At 35.5% G+C, this 17,537-nt stretch overlaps 1 protein-coding gene across 2 annotated transcripts in view; it reads right to left on the bottom strand.

Moving 5' to 3' along the window:
- The window catches only part of LOC150082290 (endoplasmic reticulum lectin 1-like), a 163,643-nt gene that overhangs the window by 36,918 nt on the left and 109,188 nt on the right, over window positions 1–17,537 (bottom strand). For both annotated transcript variants that reach the window (XM_090380106.1, XM_090380107.1), the window contains exons 10-11: window positions 5,344–5,475; window positions 3,353–3,412 (exon numbers count right to left, since the gene is read on the bottom strand). In XM_090380106.1, the coding sequence (XP_090236232.1) occupies window positions 3,353–3,412; window positions 5,344–5,475 (192 nt within the window). The remainder of the gene's footprint in view (window positions 1–3,352; window positions 3,413–5,343; window positions 5,476–17,537) is intronic.

A 17,537-nucleotide genomic window follows, 5' to 3' on the forward strand; every position in this document is an offset into this window, starting at 1 on the left:
CATATCTTCCTGCACAATTACCCCCAGGTCTTTTTCATTCTCTACCACTGCCAGTGTAGTACCACAGAGTTGATACGTTGCTCTGGGGTTGCTGTTTCCCATATGTAGTACTTTACATTTGTCAATGTTAAACTTCATTTGCCACCTCTCAGCCCATCTGCTCAACCTTTCCAGATCCTGTTGCAGCAGCATAGCGTCAGTAGTGTCCTTGACAACCCTGCCAACCTTTGTATCGTCTGCAAACTTGGACATTAAGCTTGATATACCATCATCAATATTATTTATAAATACAGAAAACAATAATGGACCCAACACTGAACCCTGAGGGACTCCACTAATAACATTAGTCCACGATGAGCAGTGTCCATTGATTACCACTCTCTGTCTTCTCCCCCTCAACCACCCCTTTATCCATAGCAGCAATTTGCCTCCAATGCCACACTGCTCCAATTTGTGCAGCAGTCTTCCTTCTGATATGAGAATAGAGAGTTGTTTAACAGTCCATATTGATGTAAATATTTGCTTATATGGGAAAAAATATAATTTTTATGCATTGAAGAAAATGAAGAATCAGAAAGCCCTGGGGGAAGATGAAGTTACTGTAGAGTTGTTAAACTTGGGAGGAAGAGACATAGCACAAAAACTGGCAAGACTCTTCACAAAATGCATTAGAAAAGGTGTGATGCCTAAGGAGTGGAATAATGCAATTATAGTTTTGCTGCATAAGAAAGGAGATAAATCAGAAATTATAGACCAATTAGCTTGTTATTGTTCACAAGGGTCATTACTAACAGATTAAAAAGAATACTTGATGAGAATCAACTGAAGGAGCAAGCTGGCTTTAGGACAGGATTCTCAACTACGGATCACCTTCACGTAATATCACAGCTAATGGAGAAAGCAAATGAATATAAAACACCATTATGCCTGGCATTTGAGGATTATGAAAAGGCATTTGACTCCATACAGCATAAGGCAATGTTTCGGGCACAGGAAAGACAAGGCATAGATACCCCATATATTATAATTTTTAAGAATATATATGAGAACGCTACCTCCTTTCTTAGACTAGACAAAGACAATAGCAAATTTAAAATCGAGAAAGGAGTTCGACAAGGAGACAATATCTCCGAAGCTGTTTACTGCTGCCCTTGAGGAAGCTTTCAATGTGAATGGAGAGTACCTAAACCATTTACGATTTGCAGATGACATTGTGGTCATAAGCCATGATCCCAAAGAATTAGAGGAAAATCTTAATCAGTTATGCACAGTTAGTAAGGATTTTGGACTAAAGATGAATATGGCTAAAACAAAAGTAATGTTGAACAATTATGCCACAGAAAGGGAAATAATGATTGAAGGAGCAGTAATTGAAATGGTGGAGTCATATACTTATCTGGGACAAGTTATTAGCTGTAATAATGATAAATGGCTGGAAGTCAAGAGAAGAATAAATTTTGGATGGATAGCATTCAGGAAATATAGTCACATACTGAAGAGCAATATCCCAGTTTGTCTGAAACGTAAAATAATGAACCAATGTATACTATAATAATGAACCCACCATAAGTCATGGTGGGGTACCATGACTTATGGAAGTGAAACTTGGGCACTCACCAAAAGAATGGAAGAGAAGCTGAGAACTAAACAGCAAAGAATGGAACGAATTATATTGTTCCATTATAATTACACATGGATTAGGCAGCGAACTCAAGTAAAGGAATTCTTATCAAAAATAAAGAACTAAATTGGTCTTGGGCAGGACATAGCTCGAAGACATGATGGCAGATGGACTAAGGAAATAACAGAATGGTACCAAGAGGAGCTAGAAGAAAACCTTGAAGACACACAGCGGAGTTGGATAGATAAAATTAATGAGTTTGTGGGTAGTAAATGGATGGCCATTGCACAAAACAGAAGGAACCGGAGAGTTGCTGGAGAGGCCTTCATCCCGCAGTGGATTGAAAATGACTGATGATGATGAACATGGTGCTAATTGGCAGATGGTTTTTTGGTGCTTTTAGTGGTCCAATACTAAGTTGAACTGTTGTGACAGCCTCATATTATGAGAATTTAAAAGCCACTGTTTTAAGATTTTGTCTTAATCACTTTGCTTCTTCTGTTTACTGATTGCTTTATAAGAAATGCTTGACAATTCAGCTATACAGAAAGGAAATTATATTCATTAGCACAATGAAATGTGATAGCATTTTAAATAAAATGAGAAAAACTGCAATTAACGCAGCAGAAAAAAAGTGAACAGCACTAAGATTACAAGGATGATGTATTTAAATAATTAACGCTGCAATATGCTGAAATCATTTCTTGTAAACTTACATTATCCTCCAAAGTATCAGGATGCATGCTGTCTCACACTGATGTTACTGTCTGTTGTTGTTTGTTATTTGGTTTTTAGGAGATTAGCAACTAAGGCCATATTGCTCCAGGACATGGCAGGTCATCTCATAGGTATTACATATGGTTCAAATCAGGACTCTGCCCTCAGACATTCCAACTTCTGCACATTCATGTCCATGAACCATTCTTGAACAATGCTTCCAGTACAGCATGGGGCATTATCCTTTTGAAATAAACATGGGTCAGAACTAAAAAAAAAAAAAAAAAAAAAAAAATGCTATGCCAGAGAGATTGGAATTTTCCAAAATGTTAAGGCAGGCATTGGCATTTATTGTTTCCTGCACAATCACCAAAGGTCATAGTCATACCATGAGAAACAATGTCACACCACAACTCTGCCTCTTCCAAACTTCACTGTTGGTATAATGCACTGACAGCAGATATTCTCCAGGCATCTTCCACAACTCTCCATCCAGTCAGAATAGAATATGGTGTAGTGACATTTGTCACTCCATTAAACTGATTTCCACTGGTCTACAGGCCAATTATGGCACTGGTTGAACCATATAAGGTGTGACTGCTGATTGTGGTTGCCAATATTTGTGCTGTCACTCTTTCATTAAAACTGAGGCTGTGGAGCTCCATATGTAGTAAATATGTGCAGGCCTCAACACTTGTGATGTGTTAAACTCCTCATTGATGTTTTGTAGGAATATCTCATGAGACTGTTGTATTACCCATATGAGTACACTCTGGTCATGTAGAGTGAGTTTTCATGGTTTTCCTGTGCACTGCTGGATGATAGTGGTACCATAATGCATTTATTTCATTATAACATCACCTGTAATCTACTTTTTGTGGCTCATTCACCTTCCTTATATACCAGTCTGGGTTATTTGTTCATCCAGGAAGGTCCAATGGACTATGAAAACAGTGGTATCCAGATACTTTTTGGATGGTAGTGAATATATGTGAGGACAGAAGAAATACCTACCTCATGGTACTGTTCTACTTTCTTTCCATAGCAGAATTCATACTTCCACCATCCTGAACCCTAATAAATAAATACATACACACCTTTGAGAGAACTTGCTAAAAACATGAGCTTGTTAATGAATCAGACAACTGATTATTCTGGCCAAATTTTGTATATTTCATAAAGTACCTTCCTATTCAGACAATATCATAAATATTCAAGAGTATGTATTGAATTCTAATTAGTCATACATATGGTATGCATTTCTTTGAATTCACCGACTTCGACCTTAACTGAAAATAAGTAACAGTAATCTTCTCTAACAGGAAGCATTACTTATTTGAAGCATAAGGGCAACTCATTATGAGGGATTTCACAATATGAGATGTTACAATAATGAGGCCAATGTTCAAATTTGGGTTTATCTAAAAAATTCACCTATGTAGTAATGATGCAAGCACTAGCTAATGTCATAGTTTGAGGCTTTTTGCCCTAAAATATTATTAATATTTAAAAGCATTTAAGTCAATGTTTTCATTTTTAAAAATTTTCAAAACACCATAAAGAAACTCACTCTACATAGTTGGCCACTAATAAATCACTCTAGAAAGAGTTCAAGATGATTAGAAATAAGGGCTCCAGAACCAATTGCTAAAATTTCTAAAACGTTTTAATTTTCATTACAAAATGATAATTATTTGTATAGTATTCTATCCTTGTCTTACATGATAACTTACATAAAATATATGAAATTTTAGAAACATGTTATGTACTGATATATCTTATTTCACCGTTCATTATATGGAAAATACTCACTCTGTAGAAATGCAACACAGTGGGTATGAATTATTCTATTTTACCATAAAACAAAACGTGTATCAAGCCATATAAATCTTATATCATAACTGTTCATTATCTATAAATAATGGTTTGTAAAATAATAAGAGGAGTTTACCTCAATATAGTACGTAGAACACTTCCGTATGATACTTCTCCAGAAATTAAAACGAAAAAATCGAAAACTTACATTAGAGTAAAAAATAAATAATTAAAAACCAATTTAACACAATTAAAAATCAATTTAATGCAATTAAAAATTAAAAAGAATCTAACTAAAATATTCAAAATGATTTTCCTTCCTAATTTATTAACGTGTCTGTTTTTTTTTTTATTTCTGAGGCCTGTGCTTCCCGTCGCAAATCTATGGAGGTCTTCAATACAGACCAATCGTTCGGATGTAGATAATTTAATTTATCGCGAAGTTTCCTAAACTGGGAAAGGTATTTTTGTTTATTCGAATATCGAGATTTTAAGGCAAGCTTAACAATATTACGCGATGTGGCCAGTGTTAGTTGTTTTATGCCTGAAATTTTTTGATTTAAATTAACACTGGCAAACTTTGGAATGATGTTGTTTTAAAGGCAATATTTTAGAAAAGAAATATGGTAACTTTGGGCTGAGTATCTTAGTGTTGATTTAATGTAATTTTGTACCAAGCCATTCAAAAAATCCCCCATAATTGTGTGTGTCGATAGGTTACACCTGGAGAGACAGGAAGTGAATGAAATAGTCAATAAGAGTTTAAAAAATGAATTAGATAGTATGAATCAGAGCTGTAATACTCAATACCGATTCAAAAAATCGTTTTGAATATTTTCGTTAGATTCTTTTTAATTTTTAATTGATTTTTAATTGTGCTAAATTGGTTTTTAATTATTTATTTTTGACTCTAATGTAAGTTTTCGATTTTTTCGATTTAATTTCTGGAGAAGTATCATACAGAAGTGTTCTACGTACTATATTATGGTAAACTCCTCTTTTTATTTTACAAATTATTATTTTACAGATATTAATATCAACGTAGAACGTATTGAGTATTACAGCTCTGATTCATACTATATAAATAATGGTTGCAAAAACCGTATGAATGATGCCATAACCATAAACTGATCAATGGTGAAATTAAGACTAAAACAGGAAATCTGCATTTCATATGCATATATACTCACACCTTGTAAACAGTAATCTCCACTCAGGAAGTCCATAATCAATTTGGGATCATAAGGAGCAACAGACTGTTCACTTTGATGACTCTGACTAAATGTTAGAGGTGCTTCACTATCTCCAGCCCTTGTTGGTGACTTAAAAAAATTATTAATTACAAATATTTTTTATAGGTAATAAAGTAATTCAAGCATAATATAGTTCAGAATAATTTTAATCATATTTTAACTGTATGAAAGAGATTTTTTAATGGATTTATTTAACTCTGTTCTGTACTCCAATATTTTGAATGGTCCTCTTTGTTCTGTACTCCAATATTTTGAATGGTCCTCTTTTTTCACCCAACAAATCCTGAACACTATCATTGAATGTTAGTCCACAAAAGATTACTATACCTAAATAAGTTTAAAACTAAACTTGTTAGAAAAATAAAGGAAAAAGTAACTGTATATATTTATCATGCTGAGATCTATAACTGTTGATCAACTGAATTGTTGCAGTATCAGTTACAATGTGCTTTGATCTTGAAACAATGTTTGTCTGCCAAACAACGAAGATCATGGCTATAAAAATGTGTACAGTAGACAATTTATTGTGAGAGCACCACTGTGTGAAGACAATTAATTAAGAATAAAATACTGATTGAAAAGCACATAATTGGGATAAAAGTGTAATGAAAAACAAAGTCATGGTAAAGATATTAACCACAAGTTTGTTAAAGTTAATCTGAGAGAGAATCAAATGAAAGTTAAACATATTTGATTGTTATTAGTGTTGAGTTAAAGTATCTTATTAAAAATGGTTACACAGAATAGCTGATTGTTGATTTTTGACTGCCAGGAACAGGACACTTACTTAATCTAAAGATGACTGAAATTCCTGTGACCTTAAAATGTAAGACTGCTCTTTTTAAAGCATGTTAAAGCATAAAGGTATGTTCCTTGAGATTAAAACTCCATGAAAAGCATTAGTGCAATCTTCTATTGAACTACACAGTCAGAAAGATTAGTTATGTTTATATAAATTCTAAAACAATGCAGTTAATTATCTGTGATGAAAGAAATGGGGAAACCTCAATTTTGAAAACCTGAAAATTGGTAGGTAAGTTTACACCAGTGGTTCCCAAAGTGGGCAATACCACAGCTTGGGGAGCAGTAATCCCACTGCATATAGCAGTGGGATTACCTAGGGGAACACTAAGAGACAAGATAAGGGGGAGGGGGAGGGAAAGGGTGTGCTGGAAGAAGTGTGCCCCTCCAAGCAGGTTGATCACTATTTATGATTAATCAGGATAGAGCCTAGGGGAAAAACACTGAAACGCTGATTATCATAAGGATTTGTTTATTTCTAAGTTTTGGTGCTGCTAATGATACATATGTGCATATGTGCATTTGGTGCTGCTAATGATACATATGTGCTTATTTTGACATTATTTCATTAAAATTTAATCATTAAATTTTTTGTTTCAGAATATAAATGGCAGAAGCAGAAAAATAAAAGAAAAAATGTAGACAATATAGTTTAGAATATCTTAAGTATGTATTTATACCATACCAATAAACCAGTAGCTGCCAATATGACTAATATGAGAAAAGGTCTTTTCTGATGACCTTCACAATTGATTGACCATTTGAAGAAGGCACATCCTGACAATGCATACAAGAACTTAAACTTTTTTCAATCACTTTGTCACAAATTTCAAAAGTGGTCAACACTGTCAAGCATGTTTTGCAATGCTTCACAACAAAACACTGATGGATTGCATACATCATACAACATTCCTTTGTTGATTGCTCAGTTGGGAAAACCATATATAACTGGTGAACTGTTTTGCATAAGTCTACATGATAAAATTAAGACAATTCCTCTCAGCAACAATTCAGTACAAAGACACATACACAAAACAGCCGAGAATGTGAAAGATACATTATGCAGCATACTAAGGATAACAGAATTTGCATCAAGAGGACAAATATTGTGTTGTTGAAGAACTGCTGAACAAATTATTTGGCACTGTTGAGCAGTTCTTCAAAGTCAAGAACATTCTGCTTACTATACTAACATACTTGCATGTGCAAGTGATAGTGCACCATCAATGACTGGTCACTACCATGGGTGTGTTGCTTACTTGAAAAAATGCAGTGCCAAATGTCTTTACCATTTGCTGCCATTCATTGCCAACTTCTGGTTAAAACTTTGGTGATCACTTGCACAAGTCATTAGACACTGTCATTACTGCAATAAATAAATAAAATTAAAGCCCATGCTTTCAATGATAGAGTATTCTAGGAGCACTGTGTCAAGAATGATGAAGATTATGAATGTTTGCTGCTTTCACTGAAGTGCATTGGCTATCAAAAGGCAACTGTGTGAGATGCTTTTATGATCTTTTTGACACTGTTTTGGAGTTTTTTGAATACATGAATGCTTTGCTTGGTGATGAACTCAAAGAGATCAGGCAAGGCACTGCTTATTTATCAGAACTATCTGCAAAGTCCAATGAAATGAAGTTGCAGTTGCAAGGAAATGAGGTCAATCTTATTAAGGACAAACTGTTGGCTCTATGTGTATTTCAAAGTTAACTTTATTCAAGTGCAATATATGACCCTTGTGAACAACTTGTAGATATGGGATAACAAGCTAATTGGTCTATAAGGAGGTGTATAAAGCCTTGAATGGTTTAAGCATGCTCAATGCTGATGGGATTCTTCCTCTAGCTGAGAAAAATCACCTGAGAGGGCATAAATTCAAATTGAGGAAAGACAGATGTAGGATAGACGTGCGGAAATTTGCCTTTAGCCAGCGGGTGGTTGGTTGGTGGAACAGACTGCCATCCCTTGTGGTGGAGGTTGATAGCCTAAATAAGTTTAAGGCTCAGCTGGACAGGTATTTTGAACGAACAGAGGGGTGAAGTGGAAGTGGGTTTTTTTTTTTTTTTTTTTGGCTGATGCTGCATAAGCTTGCTTTCTTGCATCAAATGCCTCTACTAATGCTAATGCTAATGCTAATAATTTCCAATTTCTGATTTATCTCCTTTCTTATGCAGCAAAACTATGATTTTCATTATTCCACTCCTTAGGCATCACACCTTTTCTAATGCATTTTGTGAAGAGTCTTGCCAGTTTTTGTGCTATGTCTCTTCCTCCCAATTTTAACAACTCTACAGTAACTTCATCTTTCCCTGGGGCTTTCTGATTCTTCATTTTCTTCAATGCATGTTCTACCTCATCAGGAAGGATATCAGGTATGGCGTATGTGTTACTAATTTGTGATCCACCTTCCCCACTGCTGGCATCATTCCCTTGCTCCTTGTATAATTCTCTATAGTAGTCTTCTGCTACTTGAATTATGCTTTCTCTGCTATTTATAAGTACACCATCGCTATTCTTCAGTATCATTTGTCTTTCTGTATTACTGCCAATGGCTGCTGATTTAAGTCCTTTGTTTTCCCTTAATGCTTATTCTACTTTTCTTGTGTTAAATCTTCTTATGTCCTCTCTGAGTCTCTTTCTAATGGCTTTGTATAACTCAGTATACTCAATTTTCTTCTTGTTAGTGTTTATCTTGCTCTTCATTTGTTGTCTTTGGTTCATCATGACAAGTGTCTCTTGACTAATTTTTTCTTCTTTGGATTTCTTTTTACCTATAGGTTTCTTGGGCTCTATCACTTTCAGAAAGTTGTAATATTCCTCGTCGATATCTTGGTCCTGAACAGGCAGCAGAAGGTCAAACTTGTTCTTAAGTTCCAGTACATACTGCTTTTTCTGCTATCTCAAAGACCTTTGTACGATTTCAATTTGCCTCTAATTGACTGGAGCAAATGGGAAGGAAGCTCCACCTGGGGGACTAAATTTTTAAATCAACTAGATGATTGCTATTTGTATCAACGTGTCAGGGAAAGTACTAGGGAAAGGAATACTCTAGACCTCATCATCACTCATGAACTAAATGACATAATAGGGCTTTCAGTACAGGAACCAGTAGCAGGAAGTGATTACAGTTCTATGGTAGACGAAGAAGAGAGAAGTAGCAGTAGTTAAAGGGTTATAATTTCAGGAAAGGAAATTACGATGCCTTAAGGTGCTACATGGCCTCTATTAACTGGGTAAGATATCTCACAGAGAGCGAACACAATTTAATTATGGCACACCTTTAAAACATTAATCACAGAAGCCTTGAATGCTTATATACCATTAAAAATACTCCACGAGGAGGATTCCAAGTTGGATGAATAATGAATTTGCCAGATTACTTGAGCAGAAAAAAACGGCATGGAAAAGTTACAGAGCAATAAAAAGTACTGAAGCCAATAACAGCTACGTAGTGATCTGTAATAGTGCCACAGAAAAGGTTAGGCTGGCAAAGGCAGATTATGAGAAATTGCTGGCAAAGGATAAGGAATTCTTCACATATATAAATGCAAAGAAGAGAAGGACAAACCAGATCGGACCCTTACGTAATGGACGTGGGATAGTATTAGATACCCCAGCTGAAGTTGCAGATGAACTAAACAGTTACTTTGCATCAATATTTACAGAAGAAAAACCCTTTACATCAATCAGAAATTATGGAAGTGAAGTTGAAAAAAATGTAATTAATGACGTTGAAATTTCACATGTTTATTTAATGAAAAAGCTCTCAAGCCTACAGTCCAGTAAGGCTCCTGGGGTTGATGGCATTTATCCTATAATCTTAAGGGAGGCAGCAAGTGAGTGCATTGAACCATTGAGGCTAATTATGAGAGCATCACTGGACTCAGGAGTGATTCCATTGGATGGGAAAAGTGTCTCCAATACATAAGGGCGGTTCTAAGAGTGAACTGGGACATTACCGGTTAGTCTAACTTCAGTAGTAGGGGAAATCATGGAGACAATGATCAAGGGTGGAATTCAGGATCACTTAGAAATGGAATTATCAAGGATATTCAGCATGGTTTTGTAAAGGGAAAATCATGTTTAACTAATCTGGTTAGCTATTTTGACAGGGTCACTCAAGAGCTGGACCTAGGGAATAATTTCAATGTTGCATATTTGGATTTCAGAAAAGCGTTTGACTCAGTCCCACATGAGCGGGACAGTTTGGAATCGCAGGGAAAATCCCACAGGTCGGAATCACAGGGAAAATCCTTAGATGGATAGCTGGATGCTTCAGTTATTCCTCAGATTGGGTTGATGTAAGAAATGGGGTTCCCCAAGAATCACTGTTAGGACCACTGTTGTTTTTGATTTTCATAAATTACATTGATGAAGGGATAGAGGGTGTGATGTCTAAATTTGCAGCTGATGTAAAAATTGGTAAAGTAGTTAATGATTGCCGCCAAGCAGAGCTTCTTCAGAATGACCTAGATAGACTTCAGGGATGGTCAGAAAAATGGCAGCTATGCTTTAATCCAGCAAAGTGTAAGGTCTTGCACGTGGCGAACAGTAACCCCAAAATAACTTGTACACTTGGCGGAATTGAATTAAAGCCGGTAGTGGAGGAAAGGGATTTGGGTATTAAGATATGGATAGATATGAAGTTCGCCGAGCATTATAGACTGGTTGCAAGGAGGGCCCACTGTGTCCTACTGATGATTTATTGAACAATCGCTAGTAGAGATAAAGACGTCATAATCCCATTATATAAGGCTATTGTAAGACCACACTTGGAATACTGTGTTCAAGTATGGAGACTGCACCTAAAGAAAGACATTGTTTTTCTTTAAAGGGTCCAAAGACGGGTAACTGTAACTCGCCTGGTGAGATTGGCAAAAGGGCATCCATATGAGGAAATACTTCAAATATGTGGGTTGCAGAGCTTGGAAACTAGGCACCTTAGAGGAGACTTGATTGAGGTGTTTAAGGTTCTCAGAGGCATAAGCAAAATGAATAAGGACGAAATTTTCAAGGTTATAAATGATTCTAGAACAAGGGGCCATAATTTGAAGTTACGGGGAGAGTTGTTTAGACTGGATTGCAGGAAGTTTTATTTTAGCCAGCGAGTTATAAATTACTGGAATAAGTTACTTACGTGGGTGGTAGAGGCTGACAGTTTGGGGAAATTCAAAGGTCAGCTGAATAATTATCTGAGGGAGGAGAGAAATGCATATGAGGTCCATTTCCTTTTCTCTTATTAATTATTATTATTTTTTTTTTAATATTTTCTTCTTATTATTATTATTGATTTGTTTTTATTCTTAATGTTTTATTTTATTTTATTTTATTTTATTTTTTTGCTGGTGCAGCATAAGCCATAGGCTTCCTTGCACCATGTGGCTATTACCAATACTAATACTATGCTGCATATAAAGATATACCTTAGTGATTTGAGGATCCTTTGATGAAAATTCCAGATTGGGTGATAAATTCATTTTCACATACAGGAAAGTTGGGGTAGTGGAGGAAGAAATAACTGAGCTACAAAATGACACTGACCGGAAGCCAAAGTTTAAGAAATTATACCAAGAGTTTTGGTTACAGAAAGAAATTTCTGATTACTTTCCTGCACTATGGACAGTGGTTAAGAAGCTCCTTGTTGGATTTCAAACATCTTATTTGGAATGTGGTTTTAGTGTTATCATCTAACTTCTCTTCAAGCAAAGAAATGAACTTCAGATTACTAAACATGGTGATTTAAGATTCTTGCTATGTGACTTTAAACCAGACATTGGAAAACTGGTATCACTTCATCAAGTCCATCCATTGCATTAAGAATTTATTGAACAGTGAAGTAGTTACTAATTGTGGTATTGAAGGCACTTGCTAAATGACTATCAGATTTTGAAAAGCTGGTTGGTATCACTGGATCAAGTTCATCAATTTTGCTGAATTAATTAAACTAAAATGTTTTAATTAGATTTTGAATAAATGTGCAATTAATTGTTATTGTTTTGAATTTTATTATCTTTCTTAGTGGGTCATGCAAACTGCTAGCCTGAATAATGCTTTTTATAGGGTAGGTGGCACCGGTTATGTTATTATTGTTATTTTTTGGTTTTTAGGAGCATTAGCAACTAAGGCCATATGCTCCGGGACATGCGGTGGTCATTCCCTGACCTTTCCGCATCCTCCGTATTTGGTGGTGACAGGCTCGAACCCCGCCCTAATCAAGAAGCGTGTGCTACGCACCTGGCTACAGAGGCGCGGTGGCACCGGTGATGAGTTTATGGAACCAAGGGGGCAGTGGCCAAAAAAGTTTGGGAACCAGTGGTTTACACTATTGCATTATAGTTTGTAATTATCATGCATTCATTTTCAATCCTATTATTTATTTTACCTGTTTTTAAAGTAATATGCATAAATTTCAGATAATGCTAATCTAATTAAATATCTGAAGACTGTGACTATGTTACACATTGATTAAAATTTGTTTTATATGCTTATTTTAAAAAGATACACAGCTCATATATTATAATGTACACACACACACAGTATGACAACTTTTCATCTATGTTACAAAAACTATATATACACTGCAGACAGTGTAGGTATAATTTTTATAATATAATTTCTCCTACTTTACAAGTAATTACCACATAATTTTCATATGTTCTATTAAAATTTCATAAGTATGTTTTCTGATTAGTCAAAAAAAAAAAAAAAAAGCCTTGACATGTTTTGCAAGTTTCAAAAGTAATCTATCCATGTTGTGAACTGAAAAACTGGAGGAAGGGTTTCCCCAGTAGATGGTTGGTTATCAGGAGTTTTATGGGGCATCAGCATTTAAGGCTATTATGCACCAAGTCTAAGGTAATAAAATATAAAGTAACATATCTAGTTAATATATTATAAACAAATATATGGCATAAAACATTTATAATATATTAAACAATACAGCAATCTAAATAAAAATATATAGATTAATCAGTTGTAAAAACCTGAATACATCTGACACATTGTCATCGTCTGATAAAATCTGCCTGAGTGTATAAGGCTCAGACTGATGGGTAAAACATAAACGGCATTATTACTAAAAAATGTACATTCTACTAAAATATGATGAATAGTTAAATTTTCTTTACAATGTCTACACACAGGACAATCATCAGCCCTCAGCAAATACGAATGTGTCAGGTGAGAATGTCCTATGCGTAGCCAAGCAAGAATTACTTCCTCCCGGCGAACCCTGCACTGACTAGAATTCCAATGCATTATTACAGGCTTAATTTCATCTAGTTTGTTAGTAGGACACCCATTCCAAGATTCTTGCCAATGTGCACATAATTTTTTGTAGATTAGTTGCTTGCAGTCTGTATAGGGGACTGACAAGCAGATGTGATTTTCTGGTGTTGCTAATTTTGCTGCTGCATCAGCCAAGTCATTGCCTCTGATACCAACATGGCTAGGGATCCAGCAAAAGCGAATATCAAAGTTTAACTCTGAAAGGGACTATAATATTTGCTGCACCCGACATAATACTGGGTGAGTGCTTCTCACATTGGATAAGGCCTGTAATACACTTAGGGAGTCAGTATATAACATGCACCTTTGGTACTGGTGGGTTTTTATATGATCCAAGGCTAGTTCTATTGCGTGTAGCTCTGCAGTGTATATGCTACATTCATACGGAATATGATTGTAGATTGTTTTGCTTAGAAAAACACAAGCAGATCCTGCATACTCTTCAGACTTTGAGCCATCTGTATAAACCGGCAAGAAGTCAGGATATTCAGCATGGTGTGCTGCAAAGAGTTGCCGATATATACATGTTGATGTGTTAGCTTTCAGCCAACTCCTAAGAGTGAAGTCACAAGATGGAGATCGTATATTCCAAGGAGGAAGGACTTGTATGGCTGACGTGGATATATTATCCAACATGAAGTTAATATCTTGAACCAGCTCTTGAATCCTGATACCAAAAGGCCTACTGGCAGTTTTACACGTGTTATATCCCATCGTGGCATATAAACAGACGTCCATGTAGGATAGTCAGGCAGGGATTTCATTTTTATGGCATATTGAAACAACAACGATGAAGCATCAGTGGTGGTTCATTGGCTTCAATGTATAGACTTTGGATAAGCAAAAGTACGAAATGCCCCTGTGGCAATCCGGATGGCTTTATGGTGGATTGGGTCAAGCCATCGGAGTACAGAATTTCTAGCAGAAGAATAAGCTTGGTAACCATAGTCATGTTTAGAGCAAACGGGTGCTCGGTATAGACACAATAATGCGCTTCTATCTGCTCCTCAAAAGTTGGAGGAGATAGCAATGAGCATGTTCAAACCCCTCATGCATTTTGCTCTAAGCTGACGGATATGGTGTAGGAATGTCAGCTTTTGATCAAAGATGATTCCAAAAATTTTGTTTCTTCTACCACAGGAATTGGATTCTGTCCAAGTCTGAGTTCCGGGTCAGGATGTAGATTCCGTTTCTGGCAGAAATGCACACAAATGGTCTTTTGGGCAGAAAACCTAAACCCATTGGTTAAAGCCCAAGAACTAAGGTGATTGACTGCTTGTTGCAATTGTCATTCAATAACAATCATGCTACAGGAGTGACAAAAAATACTAAAATCATCTACATACAAGGCACTATTTACTGAAGGAGAAAGTTGTTTTGTAATGAAGTTGACTTTGACTGCAAACAGCATAACATTGAGGACCATGTCTTGGAGAACTCCTTCCTCTTGACAAAAAAAGCGGGACACATTGGATTTAAAATGAACCTGGAAGAGTCGTTTGGATAAAAAAATTTCTGACAAAAGTAGGAAGGTGACCTCTAAGACCAAAAGAATAGAGGTCTTTTAAAACACCAAAACTCCAGGTTGTGTCAAACTTTTTCCATGTCAAAGAAAACTGATATCAAGTGCTCACGCTTTATAAACGCATCACAAATCGCTGTTTACAATCAGATTAAATGGTCCAAAGTGAACCGATTCCTTCGGAAGCTGCACTGAATCTGGTTAAAATGGTCATTTGCATCAAGGTAATATATAAGGCGGGCATTCACAATTTTTTTCCAAAACCTTACATAAGCAACTGGTCACAGCAATAGGACAATAGTTGTTAGGAATTTTTGGGTCCTTTCCTGGTTTTGGGAATGTGAGAACGATTGCCCTACGCCAAGAATCGAAAAACTGATCCTCTGGTTGCCTGTAGTGGGAATCGTGTCCATGTAAAAATTTTGTGAATAAAGAATTTTATTTAATATATACATTTTTCCATTTCATAACTAGCATACAAATTTACAAGAAAAGAAAACATTTAAAGATGTTTTCTCTTTTCAACTTAATTCATAACTTCAAACCTTTATCCTCTTCCTCAATAATGAAAATAAATCTCAAAATGCAATTTCACAATATTCAGGTTAAACTAACATTTCTCAGTAACAAATTTAAATATTCATTAACAGCAAGCTAGTCAAAGTTCTAAGTCAAGTCTTCCTTGCAAAATGCTAATAAGTAAGTCTTCTATCCACTGGCAAATACATGCATAAACTGCAGTAACACTATTGTGAAACATACAAATTTACTACACGAAAGACTGTAGTAACCTCAAAAATTAATTCACAGCAAGTACTAATGTAACCTTTTTATCATCTGGGACATAAATGACATCCCTCTTGCTTATGTGTATGTGGGGAAGTGACTTAAATTTGTATGTGTGTGCACCTCTCTAACCTTAACATGCAAACTGGAATGTAATGGTCTTTGACAGCTTCAACAATCTGGAACAGTTTCATATTTTTATTGTTACAAATACAATGCTTCCAAACTGATAACTAATTTGATCTGCTTGAATACAGTAATAATTCAATTATGACTTCAATGTAATAACAGAATAGACGTAAAATTTTATCTTCAAACAACAACCAGCAATTGCAGAATGTACCTACACAAAACATCATAAGTTTCCTGTTACGATGCCTTCTTCCTAACGAGTGAATGGACAGCTGTTTCTTCTAAGCATGTTTCTGTACTTTAGAAACCATAGTCATTTCTCTGTCAAGTGACTCCTTGATGGTTTGAAATTGCTGGCACAGACACAATTAAAATGACTAACATGTATCAACAGTAGAGTGGTAACAATGAAACACAGTGGCTAAAAGGAGGTGGAAGACTATCAGACAATTAAGCAACAAGATAAAACATCACATGGTCACAAAATGAAAAATGAAAAGGATTGTTCTAATTAAACAAGTGATTAAGTATAACAAAGAATTAATAATTCTAACATGTTCAATAAAGAGCATGGTTATACCCAGGTAGACAATAATCATAATAAAATAACACCTTACTACATAGAGATGAAACGGATTCCATATAAGATTCAAACATTCCCTCTATCCCTGGAATTGGAAAAAGATAAATCCATCCCTTCCTGGATGTACTTATCAGACCATAAACAACTCCTTGCCTACCACCAAATATCATAAATTCATTGATCCTGGGAGCATCTTTAATTTCTTCTTCTGCCATTCCATTTATATAAAAGCATGCATTACCAGTGGCCTCACTCTGATGACCTTACAAATCTGCAGATAACACTTATCCCCTGCAGTTTACTGAAAGAATTATGGATAAGATCGTCAACCACTTTAAGGCTCCGGCCTCATCATCTGCAGTAACTAGTCAGAGCGAAAACAGGCTACTCACTTGCAAAACTACAGTTGATAATTCAAAAAATCAGAATTTGTTCAGAACACCTTTATGCCATACACTATCAAATGCCTTATAAATGTCAAGAGTAACTGCTTGAGTTCTACCAAAATTTTCCACTGCATCTGTCCAAAGTTGAGAAACATAAGCCAATATATTAAAAGTGGATTGACTCTGATGGAATCCAGATTGGTGATCATTGATCAAATGAAAAGTTTTGAAATAGTTTGAGAGTCAGCAGTTTGTTTTCTGTACTACCTGGGAAAGAATTCAGCTCATTCTTCTATAACAGGTAACAATGCATAGTAGAAATGCATGTCATAACGTGCTCATTTTCATATAACAGACAGGAATTGGTTCCACTATTAATTGTCAATACTTATTATTCCACTTGCAAACTTATTTTTAACAATAAATATTACACTATGATGTATAAATGACATATTAAAAATCAAAAGTTATTTGAATAAAACATACAAACAATACCATTTTGCTTTTAATGGATAAGTTTTCACTGGGGGGGGGGGATAATTATATAGTCTGATACAAAATTTTCTGAGTAGTGCAGACACTGCTAGAACAGCTCATGGTTGTTCTGCTAATGATATACAAAGAATTTTAC

Source organism: Mastigoproctus giganteus, chromosome 8, assembly GCF_048544385.1.
Source record: "Mastigoproctus giganteus isolate SK-2022 chromosome 8, ASM4854438v1, whole genome shotgun sequence".
NCBI lineage: Eukaryota > Metazoa > Arthropoda > Arachnida > Uropygi > Thelyphonidae > Mastigoproctus > Mastigoproctus giganteus.